Genomic DNA, 26,359 nt, shown 5'->3' with positions numbered 1-26,359 from the left:
ATGGCTCCCCAGGGCCCGGGGTCCTGTGAGGCTGCTCCTCCCTGACCTCTCCCCTTGACTCGTCATTCCTCTTCCCCACAAGGAATGAAGTCTTTGCCTCCTTCCTTCATTTCCTGTTTATTACCCATTCATTCCCCAAATGCCGGTCCTGGGAGCTGGGGACACAGTGGTGACAGAGAGAGCCCTGCCCCTGCCCTCGCGGGGCTCACGGTCCATGGGGGACACAGGACCATCCCCAGACAGTGCCGACCCAGTGGGCTGGGCCGAGGGGGACACGTGACCCAGCCTGGGCACCGGTAGGGATTCCTGGAGGAGGGAGAGTTGGGGCTGTGTCCGAAAATATGAGTAAAGCGCGGAGAACAGGCTCCCGTGTACAAAGACCAACGGCTGCTGAAACCCAGAGGAGTTTGGAGCAAGGAGGAGACGGTAGGACAGCACTGCTGAGGCGACAGCTGGCAAGGGAGGGGCCTGAATTTTGTCCCAATGGCACAGGGAGCCAGGGAAGGTTAAGAGAAGCAGAGGGGCAGGTTTGTGCTTTAACAAGATCCTCAGGGTGGGCTGGAGGGGCCAAGACTGGATGTTTGGGAACCAGGGAGGAGGCAGGGAAGCAGAAAGGGGCTTGGGCCATGGACAGGGGCGGAGACGGGGGACTACGGAGGTGAAATGGGCAGGAAGCTTCGAGCTCGGTGCCGGCAGAGGCTGGGCCTTCCTTGGCCACCGCTGCATCCTCAAAGCCCGCACAGCGCTGGGCCCAGGGAAAACACCTAGGAAGGTGTTTCCTTACTGTGGTAAAACGAATAACAAAATCCAACGTATTAACCTTTTTTGTTGTTGTGTTGTTTTGTTAACGCTCACCTGAGGATCTGTTTCCATTGATCTTTTAGGGAGAGTGGAAGAGAGAGGGGAAGATAGAGAGAAACAGTGATGTGAGCGAAACACATTGACTGGTTGCCTCCTGCACACGCTCTGACCGGGGCTGGGCCCAGGCTGGAGAGGAGCCTGCAACCGAGGTACATGCTCTTGACCGGAATCGAACCCAGGACCCTTTGGCCGACGCTCTATCCACTGAGCCAGGGCCATTTTATCTTTTAAGCCTAATTTTTAAATTATTATTATTATTATTCATTTGAGAAAGAGAGGAAGGGTGAGAGAGAGAGAAGCATCAACTTAATTTATTCACTGGTGGTTCTTGTATGTGCCCGACCAGGGATTGAACCCACGGCCTTGCCATACGGAGCGGCCTGGCCAAGGCCATGTTAACCGTCTTAAAGGGTCCTATTCATTGGCATCTAGTAATTCACAGTGTTGTCAAGCGCCCCTCAATCTAGTTCCACATGGAAATTTTTCATGGAAACTCTGTATCCATTAAACAGTGACTCCCAGCCCCTGGCAACCACTCATCTCCCTGCCTCTGTGGACTCGCCTCCTGTGGACACTTCCCAGGAAGTGTTGCTGAGGGAATGAAGGGGGTAGAGGTGACGAGTACTGACTGGACAGGGGAGATGAGGCAGGTGCACAGGTGTGTGACCCGGATAACGGGGCGGCAGGGGGGGTGTGGGGGGGGGCCTGGGTCCCAAGCCATCTGCCCTTTGCTGCTGTGCCACCTTGAGAGGCGCCCTTCCCCTCTCTGAGCCTGTTCCTTCACGGTGGGTGCGTGCGGGTGAACTGGGATGACAACCACTCACGCGGGGCGAGTAAGGTGGGGGGAGGGCCTGCGAGCCGATGCCCTGGGGGAGCCCAGGCCCCGGGTCACACAGGTCTGGGCGCGAGTCCTGCCTTTGCCCCTGAATCACTGAGGGGCGTTAGGCGAGGGCCTTTGCCCTTCTGAGCCTGTGTCCTTGTCTGCAAAACGGGCCCAGTAACAGTGCTCGTCTCATGGGATGGTGAGGACTCAAGGCATCCGTGTGTGCTCAGCCCGGAAGTGCTGGGGACGCAGAAGGACTGTCATCAACATACTTTTATTTTTTATTGATTTCAGAGAGGAAGGAGGAGAGAGATAGAAACATCAATGATGAGAGAGAATCGTGGATCGGCTGCCTCCTGCACACCCCCCACAGGGGGTCGAGCTGGCATCCTGGGCATGTGCCCTTGTCCGGAATCGAACCCGGGACCCTCCAGTCTGGAGGCGGACGCTCTAGCCACTGAGCCAAACCAGCCAGGGTTGTCATCAGCATATTAACGGCCCATTATTTCCCCCCCAGGTCCCCCGCCTGGCAAAATGCCCATCCTGAAGAGCCTCCGGGTGGCAGATGCCAAGGTGCCCCGGGCAGGAACCCTGCCCCAGAGGTCCTCGAGGAACCCCTTTGAGGACGTTCCCGGGCTGGAAGAGGAGGAGCCTGGGCGGCTGGGGACCCTGCCCAACGGGACGTCCTGTGGCCGCCGCCCCACGCTGGAGAAGCTGGCGGGCCTGGCTCCCTTCCGCCTGGCCTGGACCCCTGGCCGGCGGGCGGGCAGCCCTGGCGACGGGCAGCCCCGCTCCTTCCTGGGCCGAGTGCTGATGCCAGGCACACGCAGGAGCTCGGCGGACTTCGGCCTCCTGGCCAGGCTGCAGGGGACCCGCGCCCAGGGGGATGAGGAGACGGGGGAGGCGGCCCGGAGGCTGGCCTTCCTGAGGCTGGGGCGCGGGCCCAAACCCCGGCGCGCCTCCCTGGCCGAGAGGGTGGTGCCTGCAGGCGAGGCGGCTCCTGAGCCCCCGCCCAAGGCCCGGGAGCCCCCAAAGATGAAGGAGCCGTTGTCAGGTGAGTCCTGACCCAGGCCTGGGGGGTCACCATGCCCATTTCCGCCCGGCCCTGCCCGCCTCCATGGGCGAGGCCAGCGGGTCCCTGCAGTCCTGATCCCATCACCAAGCTCCACGTTCCACCCATCGCCACGCCCATCCGTCTGTCCCTCCCTCCACCTGCCACCTTCAGCCTGACCCCGTGTCCAGCAGCAAGGGAATCACCTGCTTTCATCCCACCTCGTCCAACCCCCTCCCTGCCCCCAAGTTCAACCCTCTCTCAGTGCCCTTAACTTCAACCTCAGTCCCATCTCCTTTCAAAGTATCCACACTCGACCTTGACCTCATGCCCCTCCCTCACCTCCAAACTCCACCCTGTGCCCAGCCCCTGCCCCAGACCCCACCCCCACCTCAACCCCCTCCTTCATCCTCAACCCCTTCTCCTCTTCCCTCCCACTCCGACCTCAGTGGCCCCAGCCTTGACCCTCAACTTCATCCCCACCTCAACCCATGTCCAAGCTTCGTTTTTAACTCAGGTCCATGCCAACGTCTACCTTTATCTCCTGACTACATCACCCCAAATCTCCCACCCGCTGTGTTAGCTCCCCCGAACTATGGGTCTTAAAGCTATAGAGCCGTTTTCTCTCACAGCCTGCAGGTTAGAAGTCCAAAGTCATGGTGCTGGCAGGGCCACGCCCTCCGAGACCTGTAGCCGAATCCTCCCTGGAGGCTCCTCCCTGGCCTCTTCCAGCTTCTGGCGCTTTGCCGACAATCTTTGGTGTCTCTTGGGCTTGTGGCTGCATCACTCCAGCCCCCTAACTTCACATGCCTCCTCTTCGTGACTCCTCAGATCACCTTCCTTCGGCGCACGTCTATCTTGGTGCTCGTCTCCCCTTGTTTTGTTTTGTTTTTTAGAATTTCGTGTTTTGTTTTGTTTTTTTTTTTAAATCTATTTTTATTGATTTTTTACAGAGAGGAAGGGAGAGGGATAGAGAGTTAGAAGCATCCATCAGCTGCCTCCTGCACACCCCCCACTAGGGATGTGCCTGCAACCAAGGTACATGCCCTTGACCGGAATCGAACCTGGGACCCTTCAGTCCACAGGCCAACGCTCTATCCACTGAGCCAAACCGGTCAGGGCAAGTCTCCCCTTGTTATAGGAACACCCATCGGATTGGATCAGGATCCCCCTGTGACCTCATTTTAACTTGATTGCCTCTGTAAAGAGCCTATTTCCAAATAAGGTTCCATTCTGAGGTCCTGGGGGTTAAGACTTCACATGGTTGTTGTTGTTGGGTTGTTTTTTTTTTTGGGGGGGGGAACAATTCAACTCATAACACCGCCGTCTGTATCCTCAACCCCACTCCTGCCCCAAGCTCGTGTCTTCCTTAATGCCATTTTGGTTTCTATCCCATGTTTAGTCCAACCTCAGCAGCAACCTCCACCTTGAGGCATATCTCACGCGTATCCCCAACCCTATCCCTTTCTCCAAATGCCATTATCAACCTCATCGCTCTGCCCGACACCATGGCCACCGCCAACTGGTCCGGTCCCATCCCTCGACCCTTTTCTCTATGCTAATCCCACCCCCAAGTACAACTCCAACCCTTTCCCCTCTTCATCTACTCCTAACCCCCAACCCCAGGTCCAGCTCCGCACCCACCGTCCACCCCATTCCCCTCCCCAACTTCCTCATTCAGTCCTCGTCCCCCTCGGCCCCCATTTCAACCTCAACCCCAAACTCGGCCTCCTCCTTTGTTTTAAACCCCATCTCCACCCCTACACTGGGTCCTAGTCCTACCCCCCCAACCTCCACGTTCCACTTCACCCGTTCTCCACCTCTTCAAACTCATACCCACCCCTACCTTCTTCCCAGCCTCAGCTCTCACCAAAATCACTCCACCCACATCTCCAGCCCCATCCCTCCCCCAAACCCCAGATGTCATTCTCCATCCCTTTCCCATCCCCCTCCACCGATTTCAGCCCAACCCCACACTAACCCTAAACACCCTCATCCCAGCTCCCATCTTCGTCCCCATCCTCACCTCCATCCGAATCCCCAGCCCTGCCCCAATCCCCACCTTCATTAGCCCCACCCAACCCTGTCTCGACATCCTCTACCTCCCCGCCCCCGTCCTAACTCCCAGCCCCCGCCCCCCATGGGCAGCCCTTTTCGAGTCCTCTGATGCCCTCCACATCCTGGCCAGCGGCTATTTCAGCCCCTGCTCCCTGGGGACTGGGAGGGCACTGCAGGGAGGTGAGAAGGGGGTGACTGGAGCCCCCGCCTTCTGGAAACGGATGGGCAGAAATAGCGCTGGACAGGAAATAGTTTCTCTGCCAGGGAGGAAGTGGAGGGGGGTGGAGGTGTCGGGGGTAACCCTGGGCCACTGGGACCCTCCCTCTGCCTTCATTCAAAGGCCTCCCAGTCCCATGACCCCCTCCGGGGGGGGGCCCCCCGCTGAACTCCTCAGGGTGCCAGATCACCCCACAGCTGTCCCCACCCCCAAAAGACCCACCTCTGGCCTGGCTACCCTCCCCCCTGCCCAAGCCTCCACCTGCGGCTGGTCCCCGGCCGTCTCCATCCCTGTCCCTCTCCCTTGGCCCTGCCACGTCCTCTGGCCCCTTTCTCTGACCCTGATGCCCTTTTCCTACCCTCGCCCCTCAACTCGCCAGATCTACTCATTCCCCGATACCCGCTCCCTTGCTTCGACCCCTCACCTCATGCCCTAACCCTCTCCCTCCTCCTCAGCCCCTTCTCACCCACTTCCTCTGACTCCCCGCTCCAACCCTCTTACTAGGTTGACATCCTCTATCTAGTCCTTTAACCTACTTCCCATAGTCAGACACTTCCATCGCCAAACCCTCTTCCCTTCCCTAACCTCTCCTGTCTCCTCCCCTGGTCCTGGCCGTCTTCCACGCCCCTTCCTCCATCCCCTCTCCTCCATGTCCCCCGCCCCAGCCCCTCCTCCCTTTTCACTTCTCCCACCCTCTTTTTTTTTTTAAATGTTTTTATTGATTTCAGAGAGGAAGGGAAAGGGACAGATAGAAACATCCATGATGAGAACCACTGATCGGATGCCTCCTACGAGTCTCCCACTGGGGATTGAGCCCGAAACCTGGGCATGTGCCCTTGACCAGAATCTAGCCTGGGATCCTTCAGTCCGCAGGCCGATGCTCTATCCACTGAGCCAAACCGGCTAGGGCCTCCCCTCTCTTGGCCTCCTCCTCTCCAGTCTCCTCTGCCTCCTCCCTGGACCCCCTCCTCCACTTCTGTCCTGCCTCTTCCATCCTCCCTCACCTGCCCTCAATGTCCTCTTCCACCCCCTCCTTCCTCCTGCCCCCAACCCCGCTTCGGACCCCATGTCTCCTCCCCCTTCTCCTGAACCGCCCCAGACTCCACACCTTACCTCCCCCCGCCCCCCACCCCCGCCCCGCCCCGCTCTCCCAGTTTCCGACCCCGACTCCGCTTTGCACCCACAGTGCTGGAAATCCTGAGCCTGATCCAGCAGCGCGAGCTCGCGCGGGCCGACGAGCACATCTTGGAGCTGGAAGCCGAGGAGCTGGCGTCGTCGGGGGGCGCGCCCGGGCCGCCCAAGCTCGAGGGCGCAGGCGGCGGCGGCGGCCGCCGGGCGCGGGACGTGGCGCTGCTGTACGAGGCGCTGCAGCGCGAGCTGTGGGCGCTGGTGCGCGAGACGCTGGCGGGCCCCGGGCCGGGCGTGGGCGCCGGGGCGGGCGCCGTGGCGCAGCTGGGCCAGGTGCTGGTGCAGGAGGAGGCGGCCGACGGGCGCCGGGGGCCCGGGGCCGCCCGCAGGCTGCGCGCCCGCTGGGCCGAAGCGGTGGCGCGCGCGGCGCGGGAGCGCCTGGAGGCGGCGGCCCCGGGGGCGCCCGGGGGCCTGGCCGCGCAGCTGGAGGCGCTGCGGGCGCGGCTGCTGGAGGACATGGGCGTGGTGCGGGGCCGCCTGGCGCCCGCCTACCCCGCCGGCCTGGGCGCCTTCGGGGTCTACCTGCGCGGCTACCACAGCGCGCTGGCCGAGTGGCTGGGCGCCGCCGCCCGCCGGAGGCTGCCGCTCGCCGACCGCTACGCGCTGCTGCATTGGCACCACCAGGTGTACCCCAGGTGAGCGGGGACCAGACACAGTCCTCCCGGGGGTTGTAGGGCCGCCCACCTCCAGCCCCGCCCCGCCCCGCCCCGCCCCGCCCCGCCCCGCCCCGCCTCTTCGGTTCCCGCGAACCTAGTACAGCCGACCCTTCCATTCTGCAACCTAACCCCCTGGCGCCTCCAGGCTTCGTCCCTGGTGACATTGACAACCTAGAATCTCAGCGCGTCTGCTCCTCCGGGGCGGGAGCGTTAGAACGGCGATCCTCCCGATTCTAGAACCTCGGCACGTGGGCCCTTCCCGCCCGGAACCAAAGCTCCGCTGGCCCTTCTTGTCTCCAAGTCTTGGCTCTGTTGGCCCTTTGAATTCTAGAACCCGGTGGGCTCCCAGCGCTTTAGCACCGCTGGCTCTTCCAACCTTAGAACGTTGGGACTGATGAGGCTTCGGACCTGGAGTCTTAGTATCAATGAGCCTTGGAACCCGTCACCTTAGCCTCCTCCCCGCTTTGATCCGAGAATCACCAGCCTGTTGAGCCCTCAGCCTGAGGACTGCGGCGCTGTTGGCCCCCTGAGTTCTGTAACTTTAGCATCTAGAACAGCGGTTCTCAACCTTCCCAATGCCGCGACCCTTCAGTACAGTTCCTCATGTTGTGGTGACCCCCAACCATAACAGTATTTTCGTTGCTACTTCATCACTGTAATTTTGCTGCTGTTATGAATCGTCATGTAAATACCTGATATGCAGGCTGTATTTTCACTGTTACAAAGTGAACATAATGAAAGCATAGTGATTAATCACAAAAACAACATGTAATTATATATGTGTTTTCCGATGGTCTTAGGCGACCCCTGTGAAAGGGTCGCGACCCACAGGTTGAGAACCGCTGATCTAGAAAGTAGCACCATTGGCCCTCCTGGTCCTAGAATCGTATACCTATCAAGCCTGTGCATCTGAAGCACAGCCGTTCTGGCGGCTGGGGGGTGGAATACGGCCGTTAGCCATGCCTGGGTCACCTCCCCACTCCGGGAAAAAGGGAGTGGGCCACAGCCAAACCACAGGCGAGCGTGAAGGGCTGGGTGCGTCCTCCAGCAAAATCAGGGTGCCGCCCCTAGAAGAATGGGAGGCAAGAGCTGCTCACGTGGCCCCCTGGCCCCCTTGGGAGTGTGTGCTAATGACACTCTCACACCTTCCATGAGAGATGGAGGCAGGGGAGGGTCTGGAAAGCTTCCTGGAATGGTGAGACCCGAGTTAAGTCCCATCTGTAGGGAGATGGTGCTTCTGCCTGGGAAGATGCCTTGAGCAAAAGCCTGGTGAATGCGGGTCGGGGGGGGGTGAGCAGTGGGCAGAGGGATGGGATTGCACAGGCCTGGAGCGAGGGCTGGACTGGAGAGGCCGTGCGGGACAAGGGAGCTTCCGTCTGGCGAAGTGACCATCATGAGACCCTGCGTGCCAGGTGGTCAAACTTGGACTTGACTCCTATGTCTTGCCCAGACACCATCCATCAGGGAGCTGACTCAGAGAGCTGGGCCCAGGGGAGTCATGTTGCAGAGACTTCCTCTGAGGGAAGAGCAAAGCTGGCCCCAAGCGAGGAAGGGAGAGGGGGGGACAGGGTTAGCTGCTCTGCTCCCCCTCACAACCCCCCCCCATCTCTTACTCCCCCTCCTCAGAGAAGTGTTGGGGCTGGTGGACATGGTCGCCCTGGAGAACGGGGAGCTGGGGCCCCTCCTGTCGCCTGGCACCGTTCGGGGCTTGGAGGATGAATGTGTCACAGATGTTAAGGTATGGGGGGATTCAGGAGAGGGGGCACTCTGCCGGGAGGGAGGGCTCGCACTGGGCCTGGGGCCTCTCCTCTCCCCCTTTTGGTATTTCCATCTCCCTTTTCCCTTTGCGGGCTCTGAACTCTGTCCAAAGGACATGGACATGCACATCCACACGGATCACAGCTGTCTTAGGTTCAGTGTTGCACCCAGCTGGGCCTAGAGACCCAGTGATGGTTCAATGCGTTCAGACATGCAAATCTCAGAGTGAGAGGAAGTCAGACATCAAGCCTCCACTCACGGAGCCAAAGACTCACAGAAGGAGACGCGGGGGCGCCTTTTGTGTCCGTCTGTCCGTCCGTCCGTCTGTCCATCCGTCCCAGCAGGATGGATAGTGAACCTGGTTTATAAGTGGCTGGGCCGGACCCCACGGAGCAGGTGGCCTCGGGGGGTTTCCTACCTGAATGGAGATCCTGCCTCGGCCACAAAAATCAGAGTCTTTGCAACTGGAGCGGGGAGACCCTTAGGCTTGAACATGTCTAGATTGTCAGAGCCCCTGAGTTGAAGGTCAGCGTTGGACCAGAGAATCAGAGATGGGTCAACCTTAGAATCACAGAGCCTGGGAATTTTTGAATTCCAGAATCTGACAATCTTGAATGATTTTTTTTTTTTTTTTTTTGTCAAACCTGAGAGCAGAGCCTTAGGGCCATGAAATAGTGAGAGTTGACTCTTAAACCCGCTGGCTCAGCGGTCGCCAAGCTTTCGGACCTCACGGACCACCAGTGGCCCGCGGGCCCCGGCTGGCGACCGCTGCTCTGCGTAGTGAGTAGACAGAAGAAGCTTAAAACCAGCTCTTAGCAGCAAGCTCCACCGCGTGGGCTGAGCAGTGGGAAGGGCGGGAGGTTTTGTGGTCCAGCTTCCTCCCGCGTAACTTTGAGGAGCTCCCTGGTGGAATCCAGACCTGCTCGGGGCCAAGGTGCGGGGATCATGGAGGGAGGGGCTCCGAGGCACCCCTGACTCTGCCTCCCCCACCTCCCCACAAAGGCCCAGACGCGGGCAGCCCTGCTCCGGGCGCTGCAGGAGGACGAGGAGCACTGGGGGAGCCCAGAGGACCTGCCCAGCACCCTGGCCCAGGACGTGTGTGAGGTAGGGGCGGGGAAGGGAAAGAGAACCAGCTGGGCAGTGCCGGGTGGGAAAGCGGGGCCTCGCCCCCTCCTCACCCCTCCTCACCCCCCGCCCCGCTCCCCCCCCCCCCCCCCCCGCACCTTGCAGCTGCTGGAGGAGCACACAGAGCGGGCGCCCCGCATCAGCCAGGAGTTCGGGGAGCGGATGGCCCACTGCTGCCTCGGGGGGCTGGCAGAGTTCCTGCAGAGGTATGGGGGGCTGGGGGCAGGGCGCAGTTTGGGGGGGTGCATCAGAGTCCGGGATGCAACAGAGGGAGGGGAGAGATGAAAGGGAAGAACCAGGCAGGATGGGCAGGGGTGCCTCAGTGGGGACCACAGGCTTTGCTGGGCTCAGTGCCCACAAGGGACCCTAATCCAGCAGTGTTCCATCTGTCATCTGTCATCTGGCCCCCGCCCCTCTCTTCCTGTCCGCCCCCCCCCCCCGCCCCCCAGCTTCCAGCAGCGCGTGGAGCGGTTCCATGAGAGCCCAGGAGTCCGGGAGCTGCCACCCGAGACCTATATCAGCAGGACCATCTCCCTGGTCAACTGCGGGCCCCCCCTGAGGTGAGAGCGCCCACAGTGTGCGGGGAAGAGGCCATTCCCGGGGGACGAGCTGCACTGCGTGCCCAGATCCTGGAGAGGCAGGGGCATGGGCCCTAGAAACATAAACCCTGGGACTCCTGGAAGTGCAGGGTTAGGCGTCATCAACCCTGCAGTGTTGGGATTCCAGAACCCGCTCTAAGAATTCCAGGCTTTTGTTTACCTTCTTCTCGTACTTCCCTTCTTCATTAACCTAAAACAGGGAAAATCCTTATGCCCACCGCATTCTCCCCCCGCCCCCACTTAGAGGCAACCAGTTATTGCTAGTGTCTCCATATCTTTGCAGAGATAGTTCATATATTTACCAGTGAACAGATATAAATTAATGTGTATGTGCATATATACTGTATACACGTCATACATATGCGTATATGCATATGCACATCTCCTTCCGTATACATGCAAATATATTTAAATATATGCATACCTATTCCTTTTCCTTTACAGTGGTTCTCAACCTTCTGGCCCTTTACATACAGCTCCTCGTGTTGTGACCCAACCATGAAATTATTTTCGTTGCTGCTTCATCACTGTCATGTTGCTACTGTTTTGAATCGTCATGTCAATATCTGATATGCAGGATGGTCTTCGGCGACCCCTGTGAAAGGGTCGTTCGACCGCCAAAGGGGTCGCGACCCACGGGCTGAGAACCGCTGCTTTAAGACCATGTAAATGGTCGTATAGAAAACACACCCTGCCCCTTTAACAGCTTGGAGATCTTTCTGTTTGCTCACAAAGAGTTCCCACATGCCTGTTCAGACCTGAACTGTACCCCGCTTCTTGGGGGTGCCCGCCTTTATTTGATCTGTCCCCACTGCGGGGATAGTTGGCTCCACTCTTATTTTTTTTTTTAATATATTTTATTGATTTTTCACAGAGAGGAAGGGAGAGAGATAGAGAGTTAGAAACATCGATGAGAGAGAAACATTGACCAGCTGCCTCCTGCACATCTCCCACTGGGGATGTGCCCGCAACCCAGGTACATGCCCTTGACCGGAATCGAACCTGGGACCTTTCAGTCCGCAGGCCGACGCTCTATCCACTGAGCCAAACCGGTTTCGGCGGCTCCACTCTTTTTTTTTCATTTCAGAGAGAGGAAGGGAGAGAGAGAGAAACATCAGTTGCCTCCCGCGTGCATCCTGATTAGGGGGGGCGGAGAGGAGGATCAGACCCGAAACCTGGGTATGTGTCCTGACCAGGAATCGAACCCGCCACCTTTTGGTATGGACGACGCCCCAACCAACGGAGCCACCCGGCCAGGGCTGGCCCCACTCTTTTGCAGAGAAACACCTGGCACATCTGACAACTCCTATGAGCACAGGGACTCAAGGATGCACTGGGGTTTGGGCAGAGAGTGCCAAACTGCCCTCAGGCCGCCTCTCGGCTTTGGAGGGTCATAGGCTGCTACGCTGTCAGAAAGTGAGCCCTAGCCAGTTTGGCTCAGTGGATAGAGCGTTGGCCTGCGGACTGAAGGGTCCCTGGTTCGATTCCCGTCAAGGGCACATGCCCCGGTGGTGGGCTCGATCCCCAGTAGGGGGTGTGCAGGACGCAGCAGATCTATGATTCATCGATGTTTCTCTCTCTCTCTCTCTCTCTCTCTCTCTCTCTCTCTCTCTCTCTCGCTCCCTCTCTGAAATCAATAAAAAAGTAAATTTTAAAAAAAGTGAGAAGGGTGGAATTTGAGAACCATAGATGTTTAGCATCACAAGCTTTGAGAATGGAGCCCTCCCCACTCTCACCGAGAGGAACAGACCCAGAGAGACTCCTTTCCTCCCACAACACCCCCTGGGCCCCCATTCTTTCCACAGAGCCCCCCAGTTCCCCAGCCTCCCAGATAGCCCCTACTATCTCCCAGCCCCCAGGCCTTCCCCAGAGCCCCTGACTCTCCGCAGCACCTGTGTCCCACAAAATAAGGTCCATTTAAGGAGGGAGACGGGTCCAGGCAGTTGGGCTGAACGTTGGGGCTCCTGACCGTTGGCTTCACTGATCCCCACAGGGCTCTGGCGGAGCGCCTGGCCCGGGTGGGGCCCCCTGAAAGTGAGCCTGCCCGGGAAGCCGCAGCCAGCGCTCTGGACCGCGTGACCCGGCTCTGCCACCGGGTGCTGGCCGACCTCCTGTTCCAGGAGCTGCAGGTGAGCCAGGCGGAGGGCTGGGTGGGGCCCTGGCCGGACAGGGGAGCACACTCCCTCATCCCCGGTTCCTTTCAGCCCATGACTCAGTGTTTGGGAAGCAGGCGGGGGAGGGGTGGGGGTGATGGCCATGTCTGGGCCATTTGGGGGACAGAGGGGATACAGGAAGGAAGAGGTGGGAGGATATGTTTAAGATGAGAACAGAGAGCCCTCGCCGGTTTGGCTCAGTGGGTAGAGCGTTTGACCTGCGGAACGAAGGGGCCCAGGTTCCATTCTGGTCAAGGTCACTGCCTTGGTTGCAGGCTCAATCCCTGCCCTGGCCGGGCATGTGTGGGAGGTAACCAATCGATGTCTCTCTCTCTCTCTCTCTCTCTCTCTCTCTCTCTCTCTCTCTCTCTCTCTCCCCCTCCCTCCCCCTCCCTTCCACTATCTCTAAAAATCAATGGAAAAATATCCTCAAGTGAGGATTAACAAACAAAAGACCAGCAGGAGGGGCCTTGGGGGTTGGGTGGAGCCCCTCCCCCCCCAGGTCCCCTACATGCCTGCCCAGCCTGCCCTAGACCCTAGAGCCCCTTGTCTGGGCTCCTGTGCAGAGGGGGCTGGGTTCAGAGGTGGGTGAGCGTATGTGGGGAGGCTGGTGGGATGAGACTGAGGCATGTGGTGGAGGCGCATGATGGCAATGCCTGTTCCGTCTGATGAGCATGTCCCTCCTCTGTTCAGAAGCCCCCAGAGCTCCCAGCTCACGCAGGACCAAAGCCGGAGTCCTTGCCCTGGCCGCCAAGCCCTGCACGGTCTCTCCCTTCCCTCCCTGATCTCACCTGCCCTGCGCTCCCCCTGACTCCACTCTAGCCACACCACCCGCTGCTGCTCCCGCACAGACAGGCCTGTGCACTGCCCGCTCCCTTTGCTGGCCCCCTCTTCCCTCCGGTGGCCACATAGCTCCCTCTCTCACCTCTTTTGACAGCTTGACTCAGATGTCACCTTCTCAGGGAGACCTCCCTTGACTGTCCTGTTTAAAACAGACTCCCAACCTGGCTGGGTAGTTTAGTGGGTAGCCCAGCTGGTTGACGCGTCATCCCAATACGCCAAGGTTCAATGCCTGGTCAGGGTACATACAAGAATCAACCAATCAGTGTATAAATCAGTGGAACAACATCTCTCTCTCTCTCTCTCTCAACTCAATAAATAAAAATAAAATAAAATCCTTTCCTCACTTCTTTTTTTAAAAATTTCTTTTATTTATTTATTTTTATTATTTTTAAATCCTCACCTAAGGATATTTTTCCATTGATCTTAGAGAGAGTGGAAGAGAGAGAGAAAGACAGAGAAAAATATCAATGTGAGAGGAACACATCGGTTGGTTCCCTCCTGCACGCACCCTGACCAGGGCCTGGGATCGAGAGAAGCCTGCAACCGAGATCCATGCCCTTGACCAGAATCGAACCCGGGACCCTTCAGTCCGCAGGCCGACGCTCTATCCACTGAGCCAAACCGGCTAGGGCTCCCTTCCTCACTCTTGCTCTATTGGTCACCAAAGCACCTACGGCCACCTACCATGCTGTATTTTTTTTTTTTTAATCTGTCTCTTCCCACTGGAATGCTAGTTTCTCAAGAGCGAGGATTTGTTGGAATGTTTCTCAAATAACTGCTTATTACGGAAAATTTCAAACATACACAAAACTAGGCAGAATGACAGAATGACCTTCTGCGGACCCATCTCCCAGCTCCAGCAAGTCAGCCCGGGGCCAGGCTTGTTTATCTCCCCGCCTCCTCCTGCCGTGGCTCCTTTTCCCGCAGACCCTTGACATCTGTCATCATCCATCAGCCCCGCAGCTGCATCTCCAGGAGATAAGGCGTCCTCGCTAAACAAACAGAACCACAGAACCAAGCTTATCCCCGACACAAAGAACAATAACTCCTCATGTCATCCGCTGCCACCCCGCTTGGACCTGCTTATGATGATCAAGTGTTTGTTTGTCTCCTTCTGCTCTATGTCCCCAGTGATCCACCCAGGGCTGGGCCCACAGGAAGGCTCAGAGAGGGTTTGCTGAGTGACTAAATGAATAAGTATGTGGATGGAAGTGCGTGTGGGGATGCTGGGAAGAGGATATAGTCTTTGCTCCAGGCCCCGCTACTCGCTTGCAGGCAGGGGGGCCTTGGCTAAATTGCTGGTCCTCTCAGGGCCGCTGTTTAGACAGAGGGACAGGAGTTCCAGGCTTCCCAGGGGCTGCGAGGAAGCAATGGGACTGTGGCCACCAGTGCTTGGCTTGGGTCCGGCCCATGGAATTGGCCATCGTTATTTTCATAAATGTACAGACTTCGTAGCAATAGTGACATGTACCTTTCACACCAGCTTTTCAACAAAAGCCCACGGGCCCCATTTCTGGAGGTTCAGAAAACTGGGCTGCTGTCAGGATGAGAGAGCAGAAAGGGGGTGCAGGGCCGAGTGGGATAGGGACCTGCTTCAGACCCACGTGGACACTCACCCCCATCTCCTGGGTCTCACCCAGAAGCCCCCCCCCCCCCCGCCACAACATGGTCATTCACTGAATCGTGTGCTCATACCACCTTACGTTCCTCCTGTCACCCCCCCTTTCCTCCTTCCAGCCTCCCCCCAGATTTCTGCCTCAATCTTGTTCCCTCCTATCAATCCCGGCAAAACACAAACCTGGCCCTCTCCCCCTTCTGCTCAGAACCTGCTATGGCTCCCCGGTGCCCCCAGGAGAAAGCTGGGGTTTCTCACAGAGCGGAGGAGGCCCTGTGTGCTCTGCCCCGCCCCCTGGCCCCCTGTCCTACCACCAGTGGTGGCCCTGTGAGCTGAGCGGTCACACAGGACCCCACTGCTTACAAGGGCCTGAGCGTGGTGTCATTCTCTGCTGTCTCTGTCTTGAAGTTCTTAGTAAGTCTTGAATAAGGGTCTCCCATTTCATTTGCACTGGGCCCTGAGAATTACATAGCTGGTCTTGCCAGTCCCACCCGGATCTGCTTTCTAGTCCTCTGACCCGCAAGCCCGTCTGAAATCTGAACCGTCTTCACACTTCCCTCTGGTTGGGCCATTCCCTCTGCCATCTGGCTAACAGTGACCATCATCAGGGCCTCGGCGCTGATGTCTCCTCCTCCAAGAAGCCCTCCTTGATTCTCTGCTGACTCCTGAGCTTCCTAAACCCCTGCCTGGGCTCCCGGTCTCGGCCCTGCACACTCTGGGTCATCACGGTCCGGGGACAGTGTCTGTCCCCCTCCCTGGACTCTGACCCCAGGAAGGCAGGGCTGTGGCCCCGGGCCCCGGCACTGGGCAGCCTTTAGGAACCTGTGTCGGAATACTCCCTGAAGAAAGGGGGTGGCAGGAGGGGCGTATGACCCTCCCTCCACTCTTGCCCCCCCCCCCCAGCCACACTTCAGCAAGCTGATGCGCAGGAAGTGGCTGAGCAGCACGGAGGCCCTGGATGGCATCGTGGGCACGCTGGGCGCGCAGGCCCTGGCCCTGCGCAGGATGCAGGATGAGCCTTACCAGGTGCGCCCGCTGTGGCGGGGGCGGGGTGGGAGGAGCAGTTCTTCCGGGGTGAGCTAGGTGGCGCTCTGGGGGGAGGCGTGCCCGGGGGGGTGGCGGGTGTGCGGTGTAGGGCGGGCGTAGACTGGGTTGGGGCCTCTGGGAGCTCCGGAGAATGGGGCGAAGGCGGGGTGGGCACCCTTTGGGGGGCCGGTAGGGGGTGTCTACGAGCTGGTAGGGGCGGAGGAGGGTGTCCTCAGGCAGGACAGGGGTCACCCTCGGGGGCTGGGGGCGGGGAGGGGCCCCGGCGCCAGGTGGGCAGGGCAGGGCAGGGGTTCCCGCGGGTGCTCGGGGTGGGGAGCGGGCAGAGCGGGGTCCCTGGCGGCTCACACCCCTCGCGTCTCCGGGTCCCCAGGAGCTGGTGGCCGAGCTGCACCGGCGGGCGCTGGTCGAGTACGTGAGGCCGCTGTTCCGCGGGCGCCTGCGCTGCGGCTCGCGCACCCGCAGCCGCGTGGCCGGGAGGCTCCGCGAGGACGCGGCGCAGCTGCAGCGGCTGTTCCGGCGGCTGGTCAGTGCGGCCGGGGCGCGGGCTCCGGGGTCACCCACCCCGGCGGGGCGGGGGCTTCGGATAAGGCCTTCACCCAGCTTCCAGCCCCGCCACCGGGGACACTCCGACCCTCCCCAAACCGCAGAGCCGACCCTCCGCACGCACTGGCTGTTACTCCGGGCCGAGCACCGAGGCAGAAGCCACGTGCAACAGACGCAGGATCTTAGCGTTGCCGAGTCCAGGGGTTTTATTTTATTTTTTTAAAAATATATTTTATTGATTTTTTAAAATATATTTCTTTATTGGTTTCAGAGAGAAAGGGAGAAGGAGAGAGAGATAGAAACATCAATGATGAGAGAGAATCATTGATCGGCTGCCTCCTGCTCGCCCCCCACTGGGGATCGAGCCTGCAACCCAGGCATGTGCCCCTGGCCAGAATTGAACCTGGGACCCTTCAGTCCCAGGCATGTGCCCCTGGCCGGAATTGAACCTGGGACCCTTCAGTCCGCAGGCTGACGCTCTATCCACTGAGCCACGCTGGCTAGGGCTATTTTATTGATTTTTTACAGAGAGGAAGGGAGAGGGTTAGAGAGTTAGAAACATGGATGAGAGAGAAACATTGATCAGCTGCAGCTGCCTCCTGCACACCCGCTACTGGGGATGTGCCCGCAACCAACGTACATGCCCTTGACCGGAATCGAACCTGGGACCCTTGAGTCCGCAGGCCGAGGCTCCATCCACTGAGCCAAACCGGTCGGGGCAAGTCCAGGGGTTTTAAGTCACCGACGCATATCTGTATGCCCAGACCCGAGGGGCCCCATCAGCCGCATTAACAGGAGTTTGTCGTCTGGAGCCCTTGGGACGAAAAAAATTGTTGTTGCAAATTTGAGAACACACAGCGATCCCGTGGGCACGTCATCCAGTTCCCCCCAAGTTTGCACACTTGGACTAGGTTTGAGGGGTGCCCCAAATTTCATGCAAAGCTGGGACTCGCCTCCAGTGTGGATATTCCTTCAAATTCCCAAAGGCCCCAGATAAACAGCCTGTCCTCTGCGGGTTTTACAGATGAGGACGCTGTGTGTGTGTGTGCGGGGGGGGGGGGGGCCCTTTAGGGAGGGTGCGGTTTGGGGAGGGATGGGAGGGGGGGGGGAGCCTGAGCCTGCACCTTGCCCCGCAGGAGTCGCAGGCCTCGTGGCTGGACGCCGTGGTGCCCCATTTGGCCGAAGTCCTGCAGCTGGAAGACACGCCCAGCATCCAGGTGGAGGTGGGGGTGCTGGTGCGGGACTACCCGGACATCAGGTGAGCGCTCCCAGCCCCGCGCCGCGGCCCGGCGAGGTCTCCCGAGGGCCTTGGCGCCCGTCCCCGCGTTTCCTGCCTCCGGGCTGAGGGAGGGAGGCGGCGAGCGTGTCTGACGGCCGTTTCCTGCTGGAACCAGGGCATTATTAATACGATTTCCCTCCTTCGACCGCCGCCGCCGCCGCCGCCGCAGCCGCCGCCACCAGGGCTCGAAAACAAACAGGCATGCACAGGAAGCGCGGGGCAGGGGGGCGCGGGCCGCCGGCGGCAGGAAGGGCCGGCCCAGCAGGGGAGCCCGGGGGACGCGGGGACATGCACGGGCACAGGGCACACACGCACTGCCACCGGCAGGCGCTGTTCCGATCCTGGTGGACGGTGTCCGGTCTCTGTGGTCCTCTGACCCTTGGTTTCCTCCTCTGTTCCATGGGGAAAATAGTGAAACCATATCATCATCATCATCATCATCATCATCACCATCACCAATGGGGACAGCAGTAACAATACCAGTTGTTTATTGAGTCCCTGTGCCCCACCGAGGACAGCGTCTTACATAACCGCCCTGTAGGTAACGGGCAGCGCTGTCCTAAGCGCCTGGCACACTCTGAGGTGGGCAGAGACTAAGTAGCAAGTGGCAAAGCTGAGACTTGAACCCAGGCAGCAGGCTGTCTCCAGAGCCCGTGCACCCGCCGCCACACCTCACGGCCACCTGTGAATTCAGACGGGGGTGGGGGGGTGGGGGGTGGCAGGGCACCACAGTGCTATCCAGGCTGGCAGACATTCCGTGCCCGCAGACCGGAGCCCACACCACCAGGGAGTGAGGCACTGCGGGTGGTTCCGGGGTGAGGGCTGGTGGTGGGGGCGGGGGGGGGGGGGACGAGGACTCTGAACTGATACAGGATGGACTGTTCTGGTTGTGGGTGTGGAGCGCGTGTCCTGGGAAGGCTCAGGGCCCTGGAGTCCGAGGGGCTGGGGCAGCCGGCACGCCTGCTGGGTTGGACTGTCTGAACTTGAATCTGACGCTCAGCTTCTGACGTCTCAGGCTGGGCTGGGAGGAGCGGTGCCGGAGCTGAGTTTGGGGGCTGTGTTTTGGGGTCCGCCGGAGCTGGGAGGTTCCTCAGCCATGTTTTGAATGAGTGTTTTGGGGCTGCGGCGATTCCGAACCAGGGGTGTGGGGCGGTGTGGGCTGAGCTGGATTGAAGGCCCCAGAGCTGTCTGGAATGAAAGTTCTGGAAGCGAATGTGGGGTTCAGTGCCTTGAGTTGAAATGCAGTGGTGGGTGGGGTGAAGGGGAAGGGTCCATTGTGTGGATTCAGGGGCGAGGATGGGAGAGAGTAGAGTTGGTTTGGAGTATAATGTTTCCAGATGAAATAAAGGTCCCCCAAGTGAGTTTTCGTCCCAGAGTGGAATTTTGGTTGAGCTGGAATTTGGGGATGGATTGGGGGTGAAGGGGATGAGGTTCCGAGGCAGAATTTGGGAATGATGTTTCTAGAGTGGGATCCAGGTTGAGCGATGTTGAGGTGAGTTTTGGATGAGGGCTGCAGTGGTGAGAAACTCCCAGACCTGGCCTTGGGGCAGGGGAGGGGCGGGATGGGAAGGCGGGTGGGCACTTCTGGGCCACATCTGAGCTACGATGTGGGGCTGTTTGAGATGGAAGAGAGGTTCACTGTTGCTCTGGGTGCCGGAGCCGAACAAACGGGAGGCACCAGAATGGAAATCTGGGAGCTGCCTGAGCTAAATTGGGGCGGAAGACTGAAGGGTATTTTAATCACAGCTGAGGCTGGGTTTGGCGGCGAGGGCTGTGGAATCCGTTGGAAATGGGAGGATTTGGAAATGGCTGAAGTGAAGTTCTGGAGGGGATTGGCACAGGGGGGAGAGGCTGGGGGTCGGTGCCAGAGGGGATCTGTGAAGGGCGGGGTTGGGTGGCTGGTGAAAGGAAGGGATCTGGAAGGGGGAAAGGAACTCCAGAGCTAAGGCAGGTTCTGGGACGGGTGAGTTGCAGGGTGGGGGTATCCATAGGCGGGCTGGGTGTGCATCCGGAGCCCAGAACCCCATGCACCTCCTTTCCTCTATGCCCAGGCGGAAGCACGTGGCCGCCCTCCTGGACATCCGTGGCCTGCACAACGCAGCCGCCCGCCAGGAGATCCTGGCCGTGGCCCGGGACCTGGAACTGTCTGAGGGGGAAGCCCTGTCACCACCCCGCGACCGTGCCTTCTTCGCAGACATCCCCGTGCCCCGCCCGCCTTTCTGCCTCGGCCTCCCTCTCCTGGGCCGCTTTCCCGGCCTGGGGCTGGCCAGGCCCCGGCTGGCCTGTCTGCCCAGGCTTCGGCCTCCACCTCCATCACGGACCTGGGCCTGGGCCCAGCGCTGAGACTTCTCCCAGCGCCCGCCCCCTCCGTGCCCCATCTTTGCTGCTGACACACCGTCCCCCTGCCTGGGACCCCAGGCCCCTGGATGTACAGAAGAGAAACCGGGGTCAGAGGGAGCAAGGACGTCCCCGAGGCCAGGAGGCCGCTGCAGCACCAGCTCCCAGCCCGGCGGGTGGCGGGTGGCGTTGGAAGGCGCTACAGAAATATCCCAGGCCCCCCCTTTCCCCTCACCTCAAGGTCTGGCCCCCATCCAATGTATTAAGGAATGTACGATACTTAGAATAAAGAGGTTTCTATTTAACACAAGGAAGGGCCGAGTCCCCAGTGTGTGGGGGAGGAAGGACTGGAGGGCAGGGCCCGGGGCCAAGGGCTTCTCACACGCCCAAGGCTGGGCTAGGGTCCAACTCGCGGGCAGCACATGGGGACTGAGGCCCCGCCGACCGGAGCCTACGAGCTGCCCCGTCTGTACCGAGTCCCCGGGCTGCGTGACTCCAGGGCCAGCCCTCGGCCGCTCTGAGTCCCGGTGCTTCATCTTGTCAATCTCAAGGGCCTCTGCCTTCCTGGGCCTGGCCGTTCACCTTGGGCCGCCCTCCCCATCCATCCTTCACCGGGAACTGTGTCCAGAGAGGAAGGAGGTTGGGGGCAGGGCCGGCGGCATCCAGGGCGCCCTCCTGGGTTGACGCAGGAAAATCTCAGGGTGGGAAACGTTCCAGCCTCTCACCCCCAGCCCTGCCGGATCCTGGTCCCCACGGAGACCTTGAGGTCACCTCCCCGCTGACCCTGCCCCTCCGGCCCAGTTGGACAGCCCGTGATGGATGCTTCCTGGCGGTTTTTTGTGTGTTTTTTTTTCCCTGAGAAGTCAGAAGGAGGAGGCAGCCAGGGGTCAGCACCCGGGCCGGGTGGAACCTCACGCACATTTGAGCTCTGGCGGTGGGAACTCGGGATCTTTGGAGCCCGGGGCTGTGTCACCTGCGGCTGGAAGCGGACCCTCTCCCGGCTGTGGTTCCTGTCTCTGCAGAACTCCTTAAGCCCAGGACAAGGTGAGACGTCCAGAGGAGGTACCCTCCTCACCTCAACTTCTAGAATGACACTTTCAGCCCTGGCCGGTGTGGCTCAGTGGAGAGAGCGTTGGCCTGCGGGCTGAAGGGTCCCAGGTTCGATTCCGGTCAAGGGCACATGCCTGGGTGACAGGTTCGATCCCCGGTAGCCGATCAATGATTCTCGTCATTGATGCTTCTCTCTCTCCCTCTCTGAAATCAATAAAAGTATGTTTTTTAAAAGGAAAAATAAAATGACACGTTCAGCGTCATTGCGACGTGAGAGGAACTGGGGGATTAACGACACGTAGCTTGCAGGCATTTAATTCAGGATGTAGTCCTCCGGGTTTGGCAGTGTTCTTTTCAGGTTTTGCAAACGTTTTCTTGGTCTGACCTGAGAAGCTCTGACCTTACCCCCAGGGCCTCAGCTTCCACTTTTGTAATAAGGGGGAAAGGGTCCTAACAGCTGCAATAATTTAGCACTTACTGCATTCCGGGTCCCATGTTGTAGGGAGCGGCTATCGGGTCAAGCCTCGGACTGACCTGTGGCAGAGCCACACACAAGTCCCAGCTTGGAGGGCAGAGCCCTCCTAGCACCATTAAGCTTGACCTTACAGTCCTCCCTTGTTCCTAGGTAGCTAATGGGCTGTGGGAGGTGCAGCAAGTGCTGCCAAGCCAGGCTTGAGTAATGGGAATAGATTTGTAACTCGCAAGAACATTGTAAACATGTTGACCACTCCCCTTGCTTTGCTTTGTGTGATCTGATGATAAAATAAAGCTTTGGCTTCCGGGCTGGGTCACTGTTTCCTCATCCAGGCAGTGATCCACCTGGTCCCAGCTGTATTCTCTTGTCTGTCTTCTTGAATCCTTCCCCGCCCCTCCTCAGGTTCACCCCTGGCCGTGCTGGACGCGGTTCACCACGTTCCCAAGGTTTTCACTCAGGGCCCCTTCTCATCAAACACAGACTTGGAAACAGAGGCCCAGACAGAGGAAGGAATGCAGCCAAAGTCACCCAACCAGCAGGTGCCAGGACCCACCTGTCCACCCCAGGCTCTTACAACAGCCATCGGGGAGCAGGCTGGGCGGGCTCAGCGAGGAGGTGGCACGGGTCCTGGCTCAGGGAAAGTGCTGCGGAAGCATTAGGTGCGTGGACTGAGATGGAGGTGGGTTCCGTCCCGACACCAGCAATTTCACTTCTAGGTATAGACCCAAAATAGTTAAAAGCAGGGACTCGCGCCCTGGCCAGGTAGCTCAGTTGGTTAGAGTGTTGCCCGGATATGCCAAGGTTGTGGGTTTGATCCCTGGTCAGGGCACATACAAGAATCAACCAATGAGGGCATAACTAAGTGGAACAACAAGTCAGTATTTCCCTCTCCCTTCCTCTCTTCCTAAAATCAATAAAAATTTAAAAAATCAACTTGAACGAATACATAAAACATTACAGTCAACAGTGGCAAAGTATACGTTCTTTTCACGTGTACATGACCCTTTTAGGTGGCTTCTGGTTTCTGGTTTCACACGTAAGGAGCTTGGAAATCGCCATTCGTTCTTCACGATTAAAAAGCTGGACAGCCCTAGCCGGTTTGGCTCAGTGGATAGAGCGTCGGCCTGCAGATTGGAGGGTCTCCGGTTCGATTCTGGTCAAGGGCACATGCCTGGTTGTGGGCTCAATCCCCAGTGGGTGGGGGGGGGGGGTGTAGGAGGCAGCTGATCAATGATTCTCTCTCATCATTGATGTTTCTTTCTCTCTCTCCCTCTCCCTTTCTCTCTGAAATCAATAATAATAATAATAATAATAATAATAATAATAATAAAGCTGGACAGACTGAAAAATACGCAAGTCTGGATTGCTGAGAGAGGTGAGGACACAGGGCAAAGACTGGAGAGAATGACAGGCGAATAGGTGCGGAGAAGAAACTTACCCGAGCAGAAACAGCTGCGGGAACCAGTGCCCAGGCAGGAAAACCAGGCCTGTCACTGACAAATTGCTGGAACCTGTGTGTGGACAACTCCAAGAGTTAAAAATGCCAGCAGGTCCCAGTCATAGGAGGACACCCTCCCCCCGCTGCCCCCCCCCCCCCCACAATTTTGTAAAATTTATCTTCAGGAGCTCAAGTAGGTTCCCACAGTAAATATTAGAGAACCCCCCCCCCCCCGTGCTTCTGGTAGGGAGAGCAGGAAAAGGACCATTTTGACATTTTTGAGAGCCTTGCCCACTGCAGGACCATCAGCCTAACTGACCTGAGGAAGGGAAGTAGCCCACCCCACCCACTCTAGCCAGCCTCTCCCACTTAAGAGGGAGAAAAAAAATGAAGACACTTGTGAAGTCTAGAGGCATAAGCATGAGCTTAATAAAACAGAGGCCTCAGCATAGACTCTTCCCGCCCCCGCCCCCCTCCCACCCACCCCCACACACACCACACACGTCTCACCACCACAGTCCTCAAAGCCGAATTAGTTCCTTCTATCCAGTACATCCTGTCTGGCTATCAAGAAAAAATTACAGCCCTGGCCGGTGTGCTCAGTGGTTGGAGCATGGGACCGTGAGCCAAAGGGTCTCAGGTTCGACTTCTGGTCAAGGGCATGTGCGTAGGTTGTGGGTTTGATTTCTGGTTGGGACACGGGCAGGAGGCAACTGGTCAATGTGTTTCTTTCACTTCTATGTTTCTCTCTCTCTCTCCCCCTCACACTCCCTCCCTCCCTTCCACTCTCTAAAAAGCAATGGAACAGCCCTAGGTGGTTTGGCTCAGTGGATAGAGCATCAGCCTGCGGACTGAAGGGTCCCAGGTTTGATTCCGGTCAAGGGCACGTACCAAGGTTGCAGGCTCCCGGCCCTGGTCAGGGGCATGCGATTGATGTGTCTCTCTCACATTGTTGTTTCTCTTTGTGTCTCCCTCTCCCCTCTAGACTCTCTCTAAAAATCAATGGGACAAATATCCTCGACTGAGGATAAAAAAAAAAAAAAAAAAAGCAATGGAACAAATATTCTTGGATGAGGATTTTAAAAATATTACAAGACATACCAAAACACAATTTGAAGAGACAGAATGAGCATTAGAACCAGACATGGTGGGGATGTAGGAATGATCAGACCTGGAATTTAAAACAACTATGATTAATATATTAATTTACTCTAATGGATAAAGTAGACAGCATGCCCCTGGGGCACAACCGAATGTGCTGGGTGCCAGGACAGATACCACAAATTCCTTCATTATCATGTTAATTGTTCCTGAACCCACCTAAGTAGGTGTCCATCATTTTACTTTTTATCCAATTCCAGGGGTTTCCCCACTTTGCTTTCTCCCGCCTCTCTAGTCTGTCACCAATGGATTTCATGTAACCCACCTGCGTCCCTTCCTTTGATTGCAATGTATAAATACAGATGGAACCCGCCATTCTCCGGAGCATTATCTCAATTCGTTGAGGTTCTGCTTCCCAGCATATGTTGACAGTTTGGCTCAAATAAACTCACAAAAATTCAAAAAATAAAATAAAAATAAAAATAATAAAGTAGACAACATGCAAGAACAGGTGGGCAATGTAAGCAGAGAGATGGAAATCCTAAAAGAGAACCAAAAAGAAATGCTATCAAAAACACTGTCAGGCCTTAGCTGGTTTGGCTCAGTGGATAGAGCGTCGGCCTGCGGACTCAAGGGTCCCGGGTTCGATTCTGGCCAAAGGCATGTACCTTGGTTGCGGGCACATCCCCAGTAGGGAGTGTGCAGGAGACAGCTGATGGATGTTTCTCTCTCGTTGATGTTTCTAACTCTCTGTCCCTCTCCATTCCTCTCTGTAAAAAATCAATAAAATATATATATATTTTAAAAATCTTTATTGATTTCAGAGAGAGAATCACTGATTAGTGCTCTCCTGCACTTCCTAAGCCCCAAATGGAAAGGAGTTCGTTCATGTAATCTTCTAGTTGTATTTCCATTATTACACGGAGATTTCTGGCTCATTTATGCAGGTGCTTGGTGTGAGCAATGGGTTAGATTTATACACACGCGCACACACACACACATGCTTGGGGGATCTCTATTTTTAAAATTATTTTTATTGAGATATAGTTCACATACCATAAAATTAGGCCTGACTAGTAAGTGTGTACAATTCAGGTTTTTAGAGTATTCACAAAGTTTTGCCACCACCACTGCTACAATTATTTATATATACACATATATCAGTGATTTTCAACCTGTGCGTCGCAAGAATTTTTAAAATATTTAGTCAGGGGCACTGACCTCTTTTCCCTTTGATTGTCAAAGAAAAAAATGACAACAGGCAACACAGCAATAGCTTGTTTAGTATGAATGAATCAAAATTGTGCCTAGTTTTTTTTTTTATCAAATTGGCAAAAAATATATATTTTGATGTGCTGTAGAATTTTACTAATTAGGTTATGTGTGCCATGAGATAAAAAACACTGAAAATCAGTGGTATATGTACATTGACATGTACACTGAGCGGCCAGATTATTATGACCACCTGACGTTTGTAGGCAAATTAGCTATAATTTTGTGCTGAAGTTGCTCGAGGGCCAGATCATTATAAACGTCTGAATAGCACCACACACCTAAGCATCATTGCTGATCAGGTTCATCCTATCATGTTGATGGCATATCCCAATGGAGATGGCTTCTTCCAACAAGACAATGCGCCATGCCACGGTGCTCGTACTGTGCAGGAGTGGTCTCAAGAACAGGAGGGAGACTTTACCTTGCTTAGGTGGCCCCCAAATCACCAGGTCTCAATCCAACTGAGCATTTATGGGACGAAGTTAAAAGAGCCATCAGGCAGCTGGTTCCATAACTATCAAATCTCACAGAACCGGACAGTGCTATTCATCAGGCCTGGCGTCAGCCTGACCTCGCATCACCTTTCAACATCTCGTGGAGTCAATGCCAAGAAGAATCGCCACAATATTGAAGGCAAAAGGTGGCCCAACGAAATACCGATGGGGTGATCATAATAATCTGGCCACTCAGTGTATATATGTGTGTATATATATATATATATATATATATATATATATACACATACACACACACACATATACATACACACACACACACACACAATATATCCCCATGGCTGTCTAGTTGTCTCAGTGCACATATTAAAAATGCCATCTTTCTGTAAGAGATTTGAGATGCCACAGTTGT

The 26,359-nt window shown here is 57.1% G+C and overlaps 1 protein-coding gene across 1 annotated transcript; it reads left to right on the top strand.

Annotated features, from left to right (window-relative positions):
* Positions 1-2,218: 2,218 nt before the first annotated feature.
* EXOC3L2 (exocyst complex component 3 like 2) lies at positions 2,219-20,463 on the top strand (the record flags this gene model as incomplete). Its single annotated transcript, XM_081108494.1, has 11 exons — positions 2,219-2,738; positions 6,197-6,833; positions 8,481-8,592; positions 9,615-9,716; positions 9,843-9,943; positions 10,187-10,297; positions 12,330-12,465; positions 15,851-15,973; positions 16,365-16,517; positions 17,674-17,795; positions 19,868-20,463. The coding sequence occupies 11 exons, from the start codon at positions 2,219-2,221 to the stop codon at positions 20,157-20,159; spliced, it is 2,409 nt and encodes an 802-aa protein (XP_080964620.1). The 3' UTR covers positions 20,160-20,463.
* Between the last annotated feature and the right edge of the window lie 5,896 nt (positions 20,464-26,359).

Source organism: Myotis nattereri (assembly GCF_964212035.1).
Source record: "Myotis nattereri genome assembly, chromosome: 15".
NCBI lineage: Eukaryota > Metazoa > Chordata > Mammalia > Chiroptera > Vespertilionidae > Myotis > Myotis nattereri.
The sequence above is the reverse complement of the archived record's forward strand: the minus strand, read 5'-3'. Positions and strand labels throughout refer to the sequence as shown.